The sequence below is a fragment of the Sceloporus undulatus genome, chromosome 11 (assembly GCF_019175285.1).
Source record: "Sceloporus undulatus isolate JIND9_A2432 ecotype Alabama chromosome 11, SceUnd_v1.1, whole genome shotgun sequence".
NCBI lineage: Eukaryota > Metazoa > Chordata > Lepidosauria > Squamata > Phrynosomatidae > Sceloporus > Sceloporus undulatus.
Window position 1 is genome coordinate 7301438 of NC_056532.1, and position 15863 is coordinate 7317300.

The 15863-nt window shown below is 48.8% G+C and overlaps 2 protein-coding genes across 9 annotated transcripts in view; one reads left to right on the top strand and one right to left on the bottom strand.

The window, feature by feature from the left end:
• Positions 1–14270, top strand: part of ULK2 (unc-51 like autophagy activating kinase 2) — a 40037-nt gene extending 25767 nt beyond the window's left edge. For 6 of the 8 annotated variants that reach the window (XM_042442345.1, XM_042442351.1, XM_042442350.1 and 3 more), the window contains exons 13-28: positions 387–558; positions 1300–1360; positions 1583–1675; positions 3611–3748; positions 4314–4462; positions 5484–5564; positions 5986–6275; positions 6632–6840; positions 7611–7720; positions 8596–8748; positions 9216–9424; positions 9544–9722; positions 9906–10024; positions 10772–10929; positions 11210–11345; positions 12005–14270. In XM_042442345.1, the coding sequence (XP_042298279.1) occupies positions 387–558; positions 1300–1360; positions 1583–1675; positions 3611–3748; positions 4314–4462; positions 5484–5564; positions 5986–6275; positions 6632–6840; positions 7611–7720; positions 8596–8748; positions 9216–9424; positions 9544–9722; positions 9906–10024; positions 10772–10929; positions 11210–11345; positions 12005–12072 (2325 nt within the window). In that variant the 3' untranslated portion in view covers positions 12073–14270. The remainder of the gene's footprint in view (positions 1–386; positions 559–1299; positions 1361–1582; positions 1676–3610; positions 3749–4313; positions 4463–5483; positions 5565–5985; positions 6276–6631; positions 6841–7610; positions 7721–8595; positions 8749–9215; positions 9425–9543; positions 9723–9905; positions 10025–10771; positions 10930–11209; positions 11346–12004) is intronic. The other 2 variants (XM_042442349.1, XM_042442347.1) reach the window with 1 other exon arrangement.
• SHPK (sedoheptulokinase) overlaps positions 1–15863 on the bottom strand; it is a 938822-nt gene that overhangs the window by 237896 nt on the left and 685063 nt on the right. The gene's annotated exons all lie outside the window — the stretch shown is intronic.

Sequence of the window (15863 nt, forward strand, 5' to 3'; positions counted from 1 at the left end):
TGAGGTCTCTTAGGATGGATGGAACAGCTGAGCTTCATATCTTCTATCAGTATGGCCAACATTAAAACAGTAGGCAAGGAGAAAGAATTTAACCGAACCACAAATTGGTTTATTTTAGCATGAGCTTTTATGGATTGGAGTCTGCTTCCTCTGAGTATATTGAAAGCTAGATTGAAAGTTCATGCTAAAATAAACCAGTCTTAAAAGTTCCGCTAGATTTCTCGCTGCTGTTGTCTGTTGTCGTCTCTGGTTGATTTGTCAGTGTTTCCTAGAGGGAAAATTAGTGTACAAGAGACACTGTGACTTTTTATTTCTGTGCCCAGGGACAGTGCCAAGACAAGCCCTCCACCTCTCTTGACTCCTCTAATTCTGCCTTTTCTCTTCAGTCGCTCCCGGACATGCAGCACATTCAAGAGGACACCCTGTCTTCCCCTCCCCTGGGGCCACCCAATTTCCTTCAGGTCTCCAAAGAGTCTGCCAGCACCAGTAGCAAGAACTCCTCGTGTGACACGGATGATTTCGTCCTGGTTCCGCACAACATCTCTTCCGACCAGTCATGTAAGGCCCATCTCACTTTTGTACGCTCTCATGCTTTACCTGTCCCTTAGTGTGGCTGTTAACACATGCTGCTTGCTTACAAAACAGCCCCCAACCTGGATTGGATTTGCTTTGCAGAGTTTGGCTTTTTTAACTGACTTTTGTTCTGAGAGCGTTCCACCTTTCACAGCATAATGAGAAATCTTGGAGATGGGACCCAAGTCTAACCATGAAATTCATTCATGTTTCATATGCCTCTAGCCTGAAGCTGATTGTATACATATTATTTTTAATACTTTTGAGCATGAAACAAAGGTTGTGTGCACTGAACCATCAGAAAGCAAAGGTGTCACCATCTGAAGCATCCATGTGGAATATCTCAGATGTCAGAATTCTTCTGGAGATGCAATACTCAATTTGTATTGGCAAAGCAAGAGGGAATTAAGCTCTTCTTCCTCAACCTTCATAATCCTAGGGCCTGCAGGTTTAATTGGCATCATTGACATATTATACATCAGTCTGTTCTGCCCATCATCCTGTGTGGTGTAGGTTTTCTGCTGAAGCAGATTATATCTCAACCAGTTTCCTAAGGGGATGCTACTAAGTCCTATTGCTTGTAGCATTTTTCCTCCTCCCTCTTCAGTGTTGCTGATAGCAGCTTCAAAGTGAAACCTTGCACAGTTTTTCTGCTACTTTCTCAGTTGCTTTGTGCATTCCCTGGGATAACACCTGCCTTATGTGTTGTTGTTTTTTGCGGTACAGACGACATGCCCCTGGCGGCAGCGGGGCGAAGGGCCTCGAGCGAGTTCCTGATGTGTGGAGGGTGAGTTTGCAGACTTTTCGCCCTATTCCTAGAATACAGCCAAGTTACAACAAGGAGACGTTAAAGGCCACTAGCTCTTTGCAGTCAGTTGGAGGGGGCAGAGGGCTTGATGCTGGTGTTGCTTTACCCTTCACAAGGCAAACCCCTGCAAGGTTCTGGGAGTGGGGGGGATTTTCACACCCTTCCCCTTCTTCCTTAACTGCTCTGTGTCGCCTTTAACAGACAGTCTCCGTTAACCGTTTCGGGAAGCTCTGGCAATTTTCAGAAGCCTTCCTCAAACTCCTCCGGAAGTAGTTCTTCTGGTTCGGCAAACAGGTGTGTGTCGCCTTAGGGCTTCTCCTCTCCCTCCACCACCTCTTCCTCCTCCTTTCCATGCTTGTAGTAGTTTTCCTCGATTTCAGAGGGATGGGGATGATGGGAGCACCTGCCTCTCTCTCCTCCCCCAGTTAATGCAGTCTTTACTATTTTGGTCCAATACATGATGGCTGTTCCGCTGTATTTTGCAGCAGGAGTGGGGAACGGGTGAACCTCCAAATGTTGTTGGACTCCAGCTCACATCGGCCTCAGCCAACGTGGCGAGAGCCGATGGCGGCTTCAGTCCAAAGCATCCAGAGGTTTAAGAGGTCGCTCTGAAATGTTGTTTCTTCCCTGTTTCGAGAATACACGCAACGTAAGTATCGAAGAAATGGGCATGGAATATGAGCACCCCAAGGATCTGATCTTGGTTGGTTTTGCAGCGTCTCGGTTCAAAATGAAAGAAACCAAGCAGAAATACTGCTGAATGCTGCCAACTCTGCAAAAGAGGAGATGCCCAGTGCGGTTTCATTGATGTCTAAACCTTGAGAAGCTTATGCGAGTGCCACCATGGCACTCTTTGAATGCCCATTCACACAGACCTGGGTATTTGACCAGCCTGTTTGTCTCAGGTCTCTAAACAAGCCTGGGCAAGCTAACAGCCCACTGAGATGCCAGCAGCAGATGGCAGTGACCCTCCTTCTGTGGTAAATGAGTAAAAAAAGCAGCTGTGCATCTGCATTGCTGTTTTGACACAATGGAGAATGTTTCAGCAAGAGGAGAAGGGAAGAAAGCTTTCGCCAAAGGGGATAATAAGTGTACATAGTCATGCAAACACAAAAGGATTGTGTGTGATACCCCAGCCCTGGCTCAAATTATCCTTGACTTGTATGGCTGGGTTAATTCCCAGAATGCTTCTGCTTGCCTTGTAGAAGATAACTACTTCATGTCCATAAAGTACAGCTCTGCCCTGGTGGGCAAAATGGGGTTGGTTGCAATGCTTCCCTTTTGCGGCGGTGAATGTGCCCTCATTTGTGGTGCCTTGAAAGCAAAAACCAGAAGTGGACTTCTGAACACTTCCATGCTTTTTGTTGGGGCAGAAGGAACAGACCATGTGTGGCATAAAGGAAATGGACCCTGCAAGCCACAGAAATGGCTTTGGGCAGTCTGTGTGCAATCTGCAGGTCGCGGTTTGCTAACCCTTGCCTCAAGCAGTCAGGATTGGATGCGGTGTCCATTCCCATAGCTCTGCCATCTGTCTGTATGTCAGGGCAAGCCATGCAAAAGACCCAGTGCCCTTCCAGCAAATGCTTTTCCTAGTCCACCACCCTTGGGGGAAACGGCCGTGTCCCCAACAAAGCTTGACCATGCCTTGTCCTCTGGCTTTGCATTTGGCCGACACATAAAGCCAGGCTGTTGTGTGCTTGTCCTGCTCAGGTGTTTAACCTTTGCTTGGTTTATTGGTGAGGGGGGAGGATGGCTTACATAAGCTGTTTTCCGTCCCCAGCCCCCAGGTCCCCTGCCGCCGCTGCCGCCACCTCCTCCTCCTCCCAGCCTTGAACAAACAAAACAGAACTGCCCATCCTTACCCCTGAACTTCCTGTTCCCTCTCTGCTCTGGCTTTTCCTAGAACGACTTTTGTTTTGAGCTCTGTCTGGGGGTGGGAAAGGCACGCCTCGCCTCCGCGGAGGAGGAGCCCTGCCCTGCCATCCAACTGAACAGCTTCCCTCTCTGAGCCGGGGATTGATTTTTCCAGTAGAGGCCGTCTGTTGGCGTTTGGCACATCAGAGTGGGTCGGTGGGTGAAGGAGACCAAGACTCGGGCCTCACCGATTCGGGCTCCTCTCCTCCCTGCCTTGGAGCGTCCCACTTACTTACCCTGACGATGGTCCAGTTTGACAAAAGGCACCCCCCTCCTGCCCTCATTCCCCTTCTCTTTGCCTCCTCCCGCCCGCAGGCAGTGCCAGCCGCAGGTCTCCCCCCGCAGCGAAACAGCCCCCATCCCGGTGCCCACACAACTACGCAACTATCAGCGCATTGAGCAGAACCTGACGTCCGCCGCCAGCCCCGCTTCGAACCCCCACGGCTCCCCAAGGTAAGACCACTTCTGTGTCTTTTTGTCCATTTGTTTTCCCCTTCCCAGGTACCACATACAAATCAATAAGTAATAATAATAATAATAATAACAATACAATTTATTTATATCCCGCCCCATCTGCGCTCAGGCAATTGGGGCGGCTTACAGCATTAAAAATTATACATGTCATCTCCCCCAACCCAAGACTTGAAATGTTACATTACACTAGCTCTCATTGTGTTTGACAAAAAACCTAAGGATAGGAGGGTATCTAAATATCTAGTCAAAAGTTACTCGGTGTTTTAAAATGTAGGATTCAGCTGTACCTTCCAGAATCCACTCAGCTCCCACAAGGGACTGCTGGAAGTATAACCCCAAAGAGGGATTTTCTCCAGCCCTGGGAAGAAGGGGTGAAGTGCTCCTCCCCAAAAGGGCACTAAAGTAGCCGCTGTTTTGAAATGAAAACTGAGCCCTTTGGAGGCCGGGCCAGGAATGTTTCTCTCTCATGGCTTTGCAGCTCTTGATTTATAGACGTTTTCCTCTTGCAAACTGGAGCGGGTTTTCTTCTTGGTTGCCTTCCCAGGTCTGGGGTGGTGAGGCGGTCGAACACCAGCCCCATGGGTTTCCTGAAGACTGGTTCCTGTTCTCCGGTGCCGGCAGATGCGGCGCAGGGCGTGGGGCGCCGGCTGTCTACCGGATCCTCTTCCCGGCCATATTCCCCTTCGCCGCTCGGTAAGTCCAGAAATAAAGCTGAACTGTACAGGGCTGAGGAAGCAAACCTAAAGGCTGCCCTGCCTGCCAGCCAAACCCAAACTCCTTGTTCCCATGGATTGGGAACAAGAACGGTTTGGTCTTGAAGTAGTTTAGTTTACATTTGAAAACTGGGAGCCACCCTTTTTAGATGGATAGCTATTTTAGCTTGTGCTAAAATACATTAGTTAACCATAAAGTTGCTAGATTCCCTCCCTTCCCATTTTTATATATCCAGGGGTAGCCGTGCAGCAAAGTACAGTAACATCCAAAATCCACAATACAGTAAGGCCAATAAAGGCACCATTGTTTGGTGCATTTTGCATGTTCCTGTGCTCCCCTTTTTATGTTGTGACAGGCTAACATAGCTATTTCTTTGCAAATGTATTCTTCAAAGGTTGGATTCCCAGCAACCACCGCCGCTTTTCGAAAACACAGTTGTCGTTGCCAGGCAAAGAGTGTGTGTGTGTGTGTGTAAACACTCAGCACAGCGTTCCTCAGTAAACAGTTCAGGTGGCAAAGGTTTTCTAAGGATAACAGATTGAAATCCAGTGGCATATATAACACTCATTAATCATGTATTTGTTCTTGGAGGGAGCTGTTGTTTTGCTGCCTTATCGTTTGACTTGCTTGTGTTTCTAGCTTTGTGATACTTATTACCGTTGTGAGAGGCACCTTGGACTAAATCCAGTTAGTCGTCTCAGTTAGTAACCATCTGGTCAGAACTAGATGCCAAGCCTCCTTGCGGTCAGGGGCCTGGGTTACGGGATCTAATATCATGTGGCCCTTCAGATATTGTAGGTCTGTTTGCTTACAGGACAGAGAGAGGATGTGCAGAGAGAGCATCAGGGTTCCAGTTATAAGTCATAGTAAAGTGGCTTGGAAGATCGAGCTGTTCAGAAATGGCTGAGATGTATTTATTCTGCCAGGTGTTGCCTTTTAAGGAGTAATAATCACGAATCTATACTTTTTCCTCCACTCCCTTCTGCCCCTTCCCTGCTAGTTGGCACCATACCTGAGCAGCTTGGGCACTGCTGTTGTGGGCAGCTGCAAGGGCATGAATCCAGAAGCCGAACCTCCTCAGGTGAGATGCCTCAGATTCTCTCATCCTGGTTTTCTAAGAAGAAAGCTGAATAGAGCCATCTTGGATTAGACCCAAGGTCTCTCTAAGCCAGTTTTCTGTTTTGCAAGAGTCAGTTGGGTGCCTAGAGGGATGCCCATATCTGAGACCTGAGTTCAAAATCACCATCCCACACCTGTTTTCCCCAGCACTTATTACTAAGTGGTCTGATTTTGTGGAGCCCTTCCGACTAAGGTTACTCAACCTCTACTTCATTGCTTGCGTTCTTGCTAAAGAGCTCAAATGTACAAACGCTTCTTGATGGGTAACTTCCTTAAACAGCTTTATTGTTGATTTTTAAAATCAACTGCTTTGGCTTCTAAAATCTAGAGCGGTTTATAAGCAAAATAAACGAACGGATCTGCATTTTCCTACTTCTCCCCAGGCTCACCAGCACCGCCGTCCCCGTCTCCGCAGTCTCTCCTAATGGCAGGAGCCCGGCTTCAGAACACCCCGACCCTGACGGACATTTATCAGAACAAGCAGAAGCTCCGGAAACAGCATTCGGACCCGATCTGCCCCTCGTATGCCGGCTACAGCTACAGCCATTCCCCGCAACCCGCCCGCCCCGTCAGCCTTGGCACATCACCCACCAAGCACCCAGGGTCATCGCCCCGGAGCTCTGACTGGCTCTTCAAGACTCCCCTGCCAACCATCATTGGCTCTCCCACCAAGGTGGGCATCTGGGCTCCTTTTTGAAAGATAGAAACTCACCTATCTTTTTCTCTCTTGGCGTTTTCAAGGCCCTCCAGCATGATTCCAGTTGGCAATTGACCATAGAGTCACACTGGGGGACCTAGAGATTCCTGAAGAGGTGTTCTCCCTAGTTGTTTCTAGATATTATTGGTAATAACAACTCCCAGAAACTGCTAGCAAGCAAGGCCAGTGGTGGGTTCTGGGAGCTGTAGTCCAAAAAGGTACCTTTTCTCACCTGTGCCCCAAACGTTGCCGCTTTGATGGTCTACAAAGGGATGGGAAGGAATAAAATAGGGTGCTTGATGGGTCCCAATCCCCTTTTCTGCCCTCTTTAGGCCACAGCTCCTTTCAAGATCCCCAAAACGCAAGCGTCCTCCAACCTGGTGGGCCTGATCGGTCGCCAGGGGCCAGCTGACGCCCCTCTGCAACAGCCCAAAGAGGCGGGCGAAGTGCCGAGGGAGTTCTCCCACTTCCACTTGACGCAGGGAAACGACCGACAGGCTGAGCAACAGCAACAGCAGCACGGGAAAACCGTCTTCGGCAGGTAGACCCTCCTCTTGATCCATAGCACCTTTGGGCTAGTCTTTCTGTCCTTGGCTGCACCATTGGAGTGTAGAGGAGTCTCCTTCCCTGGAGGTCTTTAAACTAAATGGCCATCTGTCAGGGATGCTTTGATTGAGAGTTCCTGCATGGCAGAATGGGGTTGGACTGGATGGCCCTTGGGGTCTCTTCCAACGCTATGATTCCATGATTGGCAAGAGAGCTGTGGTTTAGACACCGCTCATCAGGAGTGCCTCTTTCAACAACCACGTCCAGAGGAGCAAAACGTCTTGTCCCCTTTCAGTCGCCTTGCACAGGACAAGGTCTCTGTAGATTAGGGTCCCGACATTGTATGGTTGGCGGCCCAGGAATTCATGGAGTGTATGGAAACCGAAGCCTCATTTATTGGCAAGGCTTTCCTATAGTCATCTCCCAGAGTCCTCTTTTGCTTGTGCATTGCGCTTGTGAATCCACATTTGTTTTTCCATTCCCCCCGACTTCTTGGAAACAACAACGTATGTAAATTTCCATATACCCCCGCATCGTGGCTCGATTTGCTAATTCACTATCAGATGTAACAGTTTAGAAACACTTAGAGACAGTGGCCATGTTGACTGAGGAATTCTGAGAGTTGCATCCAAAAAGAAAGCAGCTAATCCATGCTCCAAAACAGACTCGAAAGCCAGGGACTGTAAAATCCATGCGCTTGCCAACTCAGCCCCATCTTCTTGGGTTTTTGCCAGTTGCCCAACGCTTTTTTGCTCTTCCTCTTAGGTCCGTAAGTACTGGGAAGCTGTCAGATCAACAGGCCAAGGCGGCTCTCGGTGGCCAGCTCTACCAGGGCAGCACAGACAGCCTTAATACCGAGCGGCCAATGGATACAGGTAAGGGAACCAGCAGCCTGGACTCTTCATGGCAAGGTGTCAAATCCTTTAACCTTACTTGGCTCCCCAGATTTTTCCCGTGACACCTCACTGTTCCATGCAGAATCAAAAACATTGAGGTCAAAGTAGCATGTCCCAGTTTATGTTGCTAAACTCCAACACCCATCATCCCCCTCCAGCCTGGGCAGTGATTGGAAGGATGGTTGTTGGAGTCTACCAGCATCTGGAAAGCCATGTGTTCCCTGTTCCCTGATTTGGGATCTCCATCTTGCTCATGACTCAAAAATGTTCCTCTTCTTCCAGGAAGATGGGGTTTTATTTACATCGCTGCTTTTCTTGTGTGCCTTTAAATCGTTTCCAATGTGGGGCAAACCTGTCGCACAGTTTTCTTGGCCCGATTTGTTCGGAGGGGGTCTGCCATGCTCTGAGGCTGAGAGAATGTGACTTGCCAGTGGATTTCCATGGTGCAGCAGGGCTTCAAACCCTGGTCTTCAGAGTCATAGTCCAGCTATACCTGATGCTGGCTCTCTTTTATTGATGCACCTTGCTTACAATATTTGGGGAAAGCCCAGATAACATGGCAGGGCCAAGATCTGTAACTCGAAGTTTGCCAGTTAAGCCAAGGGTTTCCCAAAAATGGTTGTATTTTATGGAGTGATCCTTATTCCTAAAAACAAATACCCAGCAAGGCAGACGAGAGAGAGAGAGAGAGAGAGAGAGGGAAAACTTGATCCGAGAAGCAACTGCATGTTGCCTGGAACGCTAGAAATGCTTATCTCTCAGGCCTCACTTGCACTTGTGTCTGCCCAGGTTTTACTTGTGCTTTGCCCATGGGCACCCTCATGAGGATTGACCTGCCTCCCCTTCCTCCCCAGCTCCTCCAGGGGCCTGTGGCCTCACCGCAGTACCTCCTTGCCTAGGCACTGGAGCGGGTTCGAGAGCTGTGATGTTTACTGTCGGATCCCCACCAAACAGCGCCACCCCTCCCACCTGCACCCACATGGTCCTCAGGGCTCGCACGACATCAGGTGAGCAGCCATGCCCCATGAGGAGCTATTCAGTGAAGGAGTACACTGCCTTGGCGTGTGGTGGAGTCTCCTTCTTGGGAGGTTTTCTAAAAGGCTGGCCATCTGTCGGTAGTACAATTGCGTCTTCCTTCATGGCACAATGGAGTTGGATTAGATGGCCCTTGGGCCCTCTTCTATCTCTATAATTCTATGATTTTAGGGATGTGGGTGCTCCAGCAGGGCCTAAGTTGAAGAAGGGCAAGCTGCATGGCTAGCAAGGGTGGCCCCAAATGGCAGTGATAGCTAGCGGTGATGTGAGTCACTTTTGGGTACCCAGGAAAAGTGTTGGAGAGACCTGGAACGGCAGCCAGTTCCAGCTCAGGGACTCATTCACTGAAGCATACACTTGTACCCTCATAGGATACCTTGAAGCAGCCTCCGTTTTTTGGGCTGAATGTCTCTCTGTCTGTTTCCTTCCTCCTTTCTAGTCGGCTCCAGCAGTTCCGGAGGGTCTCTATGTTCCACCAGTGGCCGCGTCCTCATGGGGTCCCCACCAGGGATTTACATAGGCTCTTCTCCTCCTGGAGCAGAAACAGCTCCATGCCTGAAGTATATGCCTTACGGCACCTCCCCACCCAGCTTAGAGGGCTTTATCACTTTTGAAGCCCCTGAACTGCCAGAAGAAACTCTGATGGAGGTAAGGAACAACACAAGGAGGCAGGCCATCGCTGTGAAAGATGTTAGGAGATGTTACAAATAAACATGGTCTGGGGTTTCAGCGGCCTCTTACATTTCTCTCCCTTCTCCTGCCACCAGAGAGAGCACACTGACACCCTGCGCCACTTGAACCTGATGCTGGCCTTCACGGAGTGCGTGCTGGACTTGACCGCCGTCCGGAGTGGGAACCCAGAGCTGTGCTCCTCGGCCGTGTCTTTGTACCAGATCCAGGAGAGCGTCGTCGTGGATCAGATCAGCCAGCTGAGCAAAGACTGGGGGTAAGACGTCGTGCCATTCACCTCGGCCCAGTTTTCACGAAGCCCTTCTTGAGCAGAGATGGTTCAAATGCCAGCCCAGGCCCACTTAGTTTCCAAATTCAGACTGAGGTCGGTATCACACTACAGTTCCTCTTTGCTCCTCTGTTAACCCCATTCCTCTGAAGGCTGGTTTTCTCTCCCCAGGCAAGTTGAGCAGCTGGTGCTGTACATGAAGGCGGCCCAGTTGCTAGCCTCCTCCTTGCACTTAGCCAAAGCGCAGATCAAGTCGGCCAAGCTGAACCTCTCCACGGCTGTGAAGCAAGGTATGTGTGTCAGCCCCTCCCTTTGGGCACGTCTGCCCCAAGGCCTACCTCCTGTGTGGTGTTGCTGTAGGAACACAAACGCACACAGTCACACCTGTGGCCTGTTTCCAAGGCTTCTGGGGGCATGTTGGAGACTCCCAGGGTTCATGCCGGGCTGCAGGTGTTTACCGCATAGGCATCGCTTATGCTCAGTATAGCTGCTAACCCCCAGGGTGCCCAGGACAATTTAGGAACGAGAGGCTTAACAAAGTTGAAGTCGGAGATAGAGAGAGAAGAGTCAGACTCGCTCTCCGGCCTTTTTTGTGTCTTGGTTTCACACTCGACAAGACGTTTCTGAATGCAGTTTTAGCTATTCAGATTCTTTGGAGGAATCTAGTTAATGCGGTATCAAATTGCAACATGGATGCAGCCCTTAAACACTGGCTTTCGGGGAACGGCGAACATAATTTAAGGAGACAGACAGATGAAGGCACTGAACATGGAGGAGGTGGGTTTTGCAGCCAGATGAATGGACAGTAAAGAAGTAGGGCAGTTACTTAAGAATTTGCTAGGAACCATTGCAGGGCCATAGGTCAACAGCAGGAACAGTGGTGCAGCAGACAATGGAAAGAGCCTAGGTGTCTGATGTGGTTTCCGTCATAAGAAACAGGGACCGTTTTAAGTAAGTGAAGGTTAAATAGCTCATCCTAGGCCACTGTAGTCGATGGCCTGATGGCTGAGCGCCCGATTCCTCTCTCCTCCCCGCAGTTGTCAAAAACCTGAACGAGAGGTACAAATTCTGCATCTCCATGTGCAAGAAGCTGACGGAAAAGCTGAACCGGTTCTTCTCGGACAAGCAGCGCTTCGTCGACGAGATCAACAACGTGACGGCCGAGAAGCTCATCTACAGCTGCGCAGTGGAAATGGTAAGGAAAGCCTGAGGGGAACAGACTGGGAAGAAGTTGCAACCATGGCCCTATTGTTCTTAAGTTTGGTTTTGGTTGTGCGGAGATTTGAACCCAGGTCTTCCGGGTCAGCACCAACCCTCTGTCCACTATTCCACAATTCTGGTAAATGTCCGGTAAATTGCTGAATCAGGACATCAGACAAGTCGGGTGTCAGTGTTCTTCATCTTCCTTTGCAATTCCCCCAGATGAAACCTTCAACTAATACCCGGGATTAACTCATCTCTCTCTCTTTTCACAGGTACAGGCAGCCGCCTTGGATGAGATGTTTCAGCAGACGGAAGACATTGCGTACCGATACCACAAAGCGGCTCTGTTGCTGGAAGGCCTGACAAAGATCTTGCAAGACCCGGCCGATATTGACAACATTAACAAATGTAAGTCGGTGGGCGAAATCCCTCGAAGAGCTTCGTTTTGGAGCATCTTTGTTCTGAGTGGCCGTTTTCATCCTCATAGGGTTTCTCAGGGCTTCCCAAGCTTGTCTGCTCAGTAGCTCAAGCTGCCCATTAGATTTTAGTACATCTGTTCCTCTGGTTTATACTATGGATATGCTGAGTTTAAAAGTATGTACTCTCACAAGGGAGAACAGATACAGTATCCGTGGGGGTTATGTTCCAAGACCCTGGAACCTTGGATTATAGGGAACCCTATTATTTTCAATGAGACAGACAACGTGCCATAGAATCACACTGAAGGGCCTAGCAATGCCTAGAGAGAATACTTCTCTAGGCATTTCTAGGTCCTCCAGTGTGATTCTGTTGTATGTTTGGGCCAGATATTGAATTTGCTGTGGGGAAGGCAGCGATGGATCAGGAGGCTATAACCTTTCACAGCCCATTCCTGGTTCTCTGGTGTGACAGTAAGCATTTAAGGGCTGCGGGAAGCAAACAAGGAAATGGCTTGAGGATAATGCCACTCATTGGGGTTTTGTAGACATCCCAAAAGCCCTTTCCTTGAGTTTTCAAACAGTCTTTCCATCCCCAGTTTATACCCAGGCTGGATTTCTTTGTAACGCTTCCTTCTCCTTCACTTCCAGATAAGGCCAGCATCGAACGGAGGCTCTCGGCTCTTTGCTACAGCGCGGTGGCCGTTTACGAACAGTAGCTGGATCTCCCGGGGACCAGTCGGCGCATGTTCGGCTACAGCCAAATCGTCGGTCGAGGGGACATGGGCCTTTCCGTTTCCATGGTTGTCTACCAAAGAATACACAAAAACCCGCCGCCAGTTCTCAGAGGGGGAACAAAACCCCAAACTGTTTCGGAGGAGACTCGCCTTACATCTCACTTAGCCCCCCCGACCCCTTTGTCCTCTTCGCGGAGCAGCTGGATTTGAAAAGACCTCCTTCAACCGAGCGGGGAGAAGCAAAGAATTGCGACTTGTCGGTTTACTTCTGTACAAAAGGGTGGCCTTTGCTTAAGGCCCGGAACAAGCAGGTTTCCTAAAGTGGGGAGATTATTCCTTTTTCCTCCCACTCCTCCTTGTTGTTGTTGTTGTTTTGGAACAAGACTGTGGAGCGGAGAAGACGTGACCACGTGAACCACAAACCTGTGTTTAAGGAGAGTTTCTGCAGGCTGCGAGACAAGGACCCGAACTCGGACCTTCGTGAATTATAACCACTCCTGGAGCCTATGAAGAAATCGGGGAGAAAACCGGCACCTTTGGAAACAATAAAGAAAGACTGGGGAAATGATGGAACGACGGGGATTTTTATTTGGGGACTGGGAGGGTGGCATCCATTCAGAGTCCCTGGGACAATGTTTTAGCGGCGATCGTGGCTCTACAAACGCGGATTCCCCCCCTTTTCTCCACTCTGAACCACTTTATATTGCACTAATGTACTAAAGGAACTATGTACTTTGGGGTTTTTTTGGGGGAGGGGGGCTGTCAATTTTGGACAAACCAAGGCACAATGACAAACTCTTACCGTGGGAGAGCAGGAGTTTCGTTTCACTGTATGCGTTTTAAGGAAGGAATAAAAACCACACACAAAACACACGCACCTCATGGTCACCGTCGTCCAGTCCAAACCTTCCCAGGATTTCAGACGTAGCTTCTCTGGAGACTTTCGGACGACGCGGCGCGCGACTCGGTCTTCGGCGGGGTCTTTCCGCCCTCCGTTTTATATATCTCTGGACACTCGAACGAACCTTCGGCAGTTTGCAGCGACCTCTTTCCTCCCCGCACTTTCCCCGGTTAAGGGTTTGGTTGCTTAGTCCTGTGGTAGCATGTGAATTGTGTGACGTCGCCCGCTTCGGCTGTTAGTACCGATTCCCCCGAACCCGCCCCGTATACCGATTTTTTAAAAGGACGTTATTTAAGTATAGTTTTGTTTTGGACTCGTAGGAAAAGACACTACTGCGGTTTCAATCTTCGCGGAGCGGCAAAGATGCTGTTTGGTGACCGCAGCCTTCCCTTAGGAAGCATCCGGAAACGTCGTGAAACGGCTCCCGGGCGGCTTTTGCGGATGTTTCCCCCTCCACTTCGTCGCCTTCTTCCGCGTGGTTTTTGCCGCCGATGAAAAGTATTTAGCCGACGTTGTTGTTTTCCCCTCGAAGTAGTTCCTCGTAAGTGCGAGAAATCTCCGTTCGCTCTCACTTGAAGTAAAAACGAAACCTCGCTTATTCTTCAGAATGAAGTTTCAGATTTTTTGTTTTTGTTATTCAAAAACCGGTCAGACCTCTTCCGACGGGGAGGTTGTTGGCGTTCAAGAACCAACCGTTTTGAACGGACGGATAAGAACGTTTTCAAAGCGTGCGTATGCGTGCGTGCGTCGGCCTCTCTTCCCCCCCCCCTTCCGTTGTGATTTTATTTTGCTTCGACAAAAGTAATGTGCTTCTTAACCTTTTATTTATCCGTACGAGAAATTCCAGCAAGTTAATTTTTGTGTCTTTTTCGTTTCCGTTTTTTAATTTATATACGGCGCTCGTATTTTTTAGGCCTCTTTAATAATACGGTGTTTCTACTACCTCTCCTTTGTAACTTCGCATGCGTCCGTTCCCAGCCCGTCGCGTCACGGCTCCGAGAGAGAGAGAATGAGAGAGATTGGAAAGAATCCCGTCGCATAATTTTTATTATGGCTTGTATAAATGTATATTACGGTTAAAACAAAACAAATAAACGGATGTCTGAAAGGAGTTTCTACTTGTAGCCGCAGAGCGCGAATCGAAGCGATAGCGTCGCTTGGTGTGCGTTAGAAACCGAAACCTTTCAGGCCGGTTGATTTATTTAAACATACGAGTTTTTGTGGTCTGATCCACAAAAAGCTCCATCTAAGGAGAGATTAAAATGACAATTGCCATTGATTCATGGTTGCGCTATTCTTCATGTCGGCCACAAGGCAGCAGCAACGCACCATCGCTGTTTTCCCCGTTTCATTTTCATAGCTTAAGCCATAAGTGGGAATGGTACACATCTCTTCCCCAGTGTGCTAATGTACTGCAACTCCCATCATCCTTCCCAGTTGGCTGATGGGAATCGCAACCCAACAACCTCTGGAAGGCCTCAGGCTGCTTAGCCCTGTCCTAAAAACTTGGGAGGAAAAAAGTGGACATCTCAAAAGTCGCAATCCCAACTTTTAGAGTAGAGGGAAAGTTGTAGTCGTCGTTGATGTTGTTTCCGAGTTACAGTGTTGTGTGCCTTCAAGTTGTGACCCTTGGCACTGTTTACTCCGAGGAGGTTTGCAACGGCCTTCCCCTGCGGCTGAGAGAGTGTCACCCAATGGGTTTTTATAGCCGAACCACAAATCCTATCACAATCCTTAACCACAACACTACTGTTTGCGTGATGATCATTTCTGCATCCACACTGCAAAGAACGATCCAGTTTGACGCCGCTTTAGCAACCATGGCTCAATGCTATAGTAATATGGGAACCGCAAGACATTTACACTTCCCTGTCGGAGAGCTTTAGTGTCCCAACAAACTACAAGTAAATATATTATTACTGGGGTTTTTTATTGTATATTGTGAATTTTATTGCATATTGTATTTTATTGTTCTTGTTTTGTTACCCGCCTTGATTCCTTCGGGGATGATGATGATGATGATGATAAATGTAATTTGTATTTTCCCACCTCTCCGAATGGATCGAAGGCAGGATATAATTTATTTCTGCAGCGCCAAAGCAAAGAAAGCTACCGTTTTGGTGGAGTTTGTTAAAAGTTTCCCTTGGAGTAAACTTGCGGAGAAAAGAAGAGGGAGGGAAAACTACAACACTTTTTCCTTTTTAAAGATAGCCATCTCAGTAAGGTTTCATCACTTTCTTTGCGGCGGAGGAAGAGAAGGAGGAGGAGAACCGGTTCCTTCCCAAACCTGCTCCGCTGCATAGAAATTGTGCAAATAGTGTGAGAAAGTCCTGCGGTTGTTACCTGCATTCCAGACCAACAATCAAGATTTCAGGTGCCTGCTTTTTTTTTTGTGTTGCTTGGGTCTCAAAACCTTTGTATGGAGAGCGAGGGCCTCCCTTTGAGTTGTTTTGGGTCAAGGAAAGGCCCAAATTTTGGGGTCACTACCAGTTGGAAAAGTGGTCCGTAAAGAAAGATAATGGCATATATAATATATGTAATTGTGTGTGTGTTTTAGAGAGAGAGAGACAGGGTGGTGTAGTGGTTTGAGTGTTGGACTCCGACTCTGGAAATCCTGGCTCAGCCATGAAACCCACTGGATCATACTCTCTCAGACTCGGCGGAAGGCCATGGCAAACCTCCTCTGAACAAGTTGTGCCAAGAAAACTCCATTATAGGGTCGCCATGAGTCGGAAACAGCTTGAAGGCACACAACATAGATATATGGATAGATCAGATGGATGGATGGATGGACTTTAGGGCACACAACATAGATGAACAGAGCGGATGGACAGATAAAAAGATAGACTTGAAGGCACAAAACATGGACAGA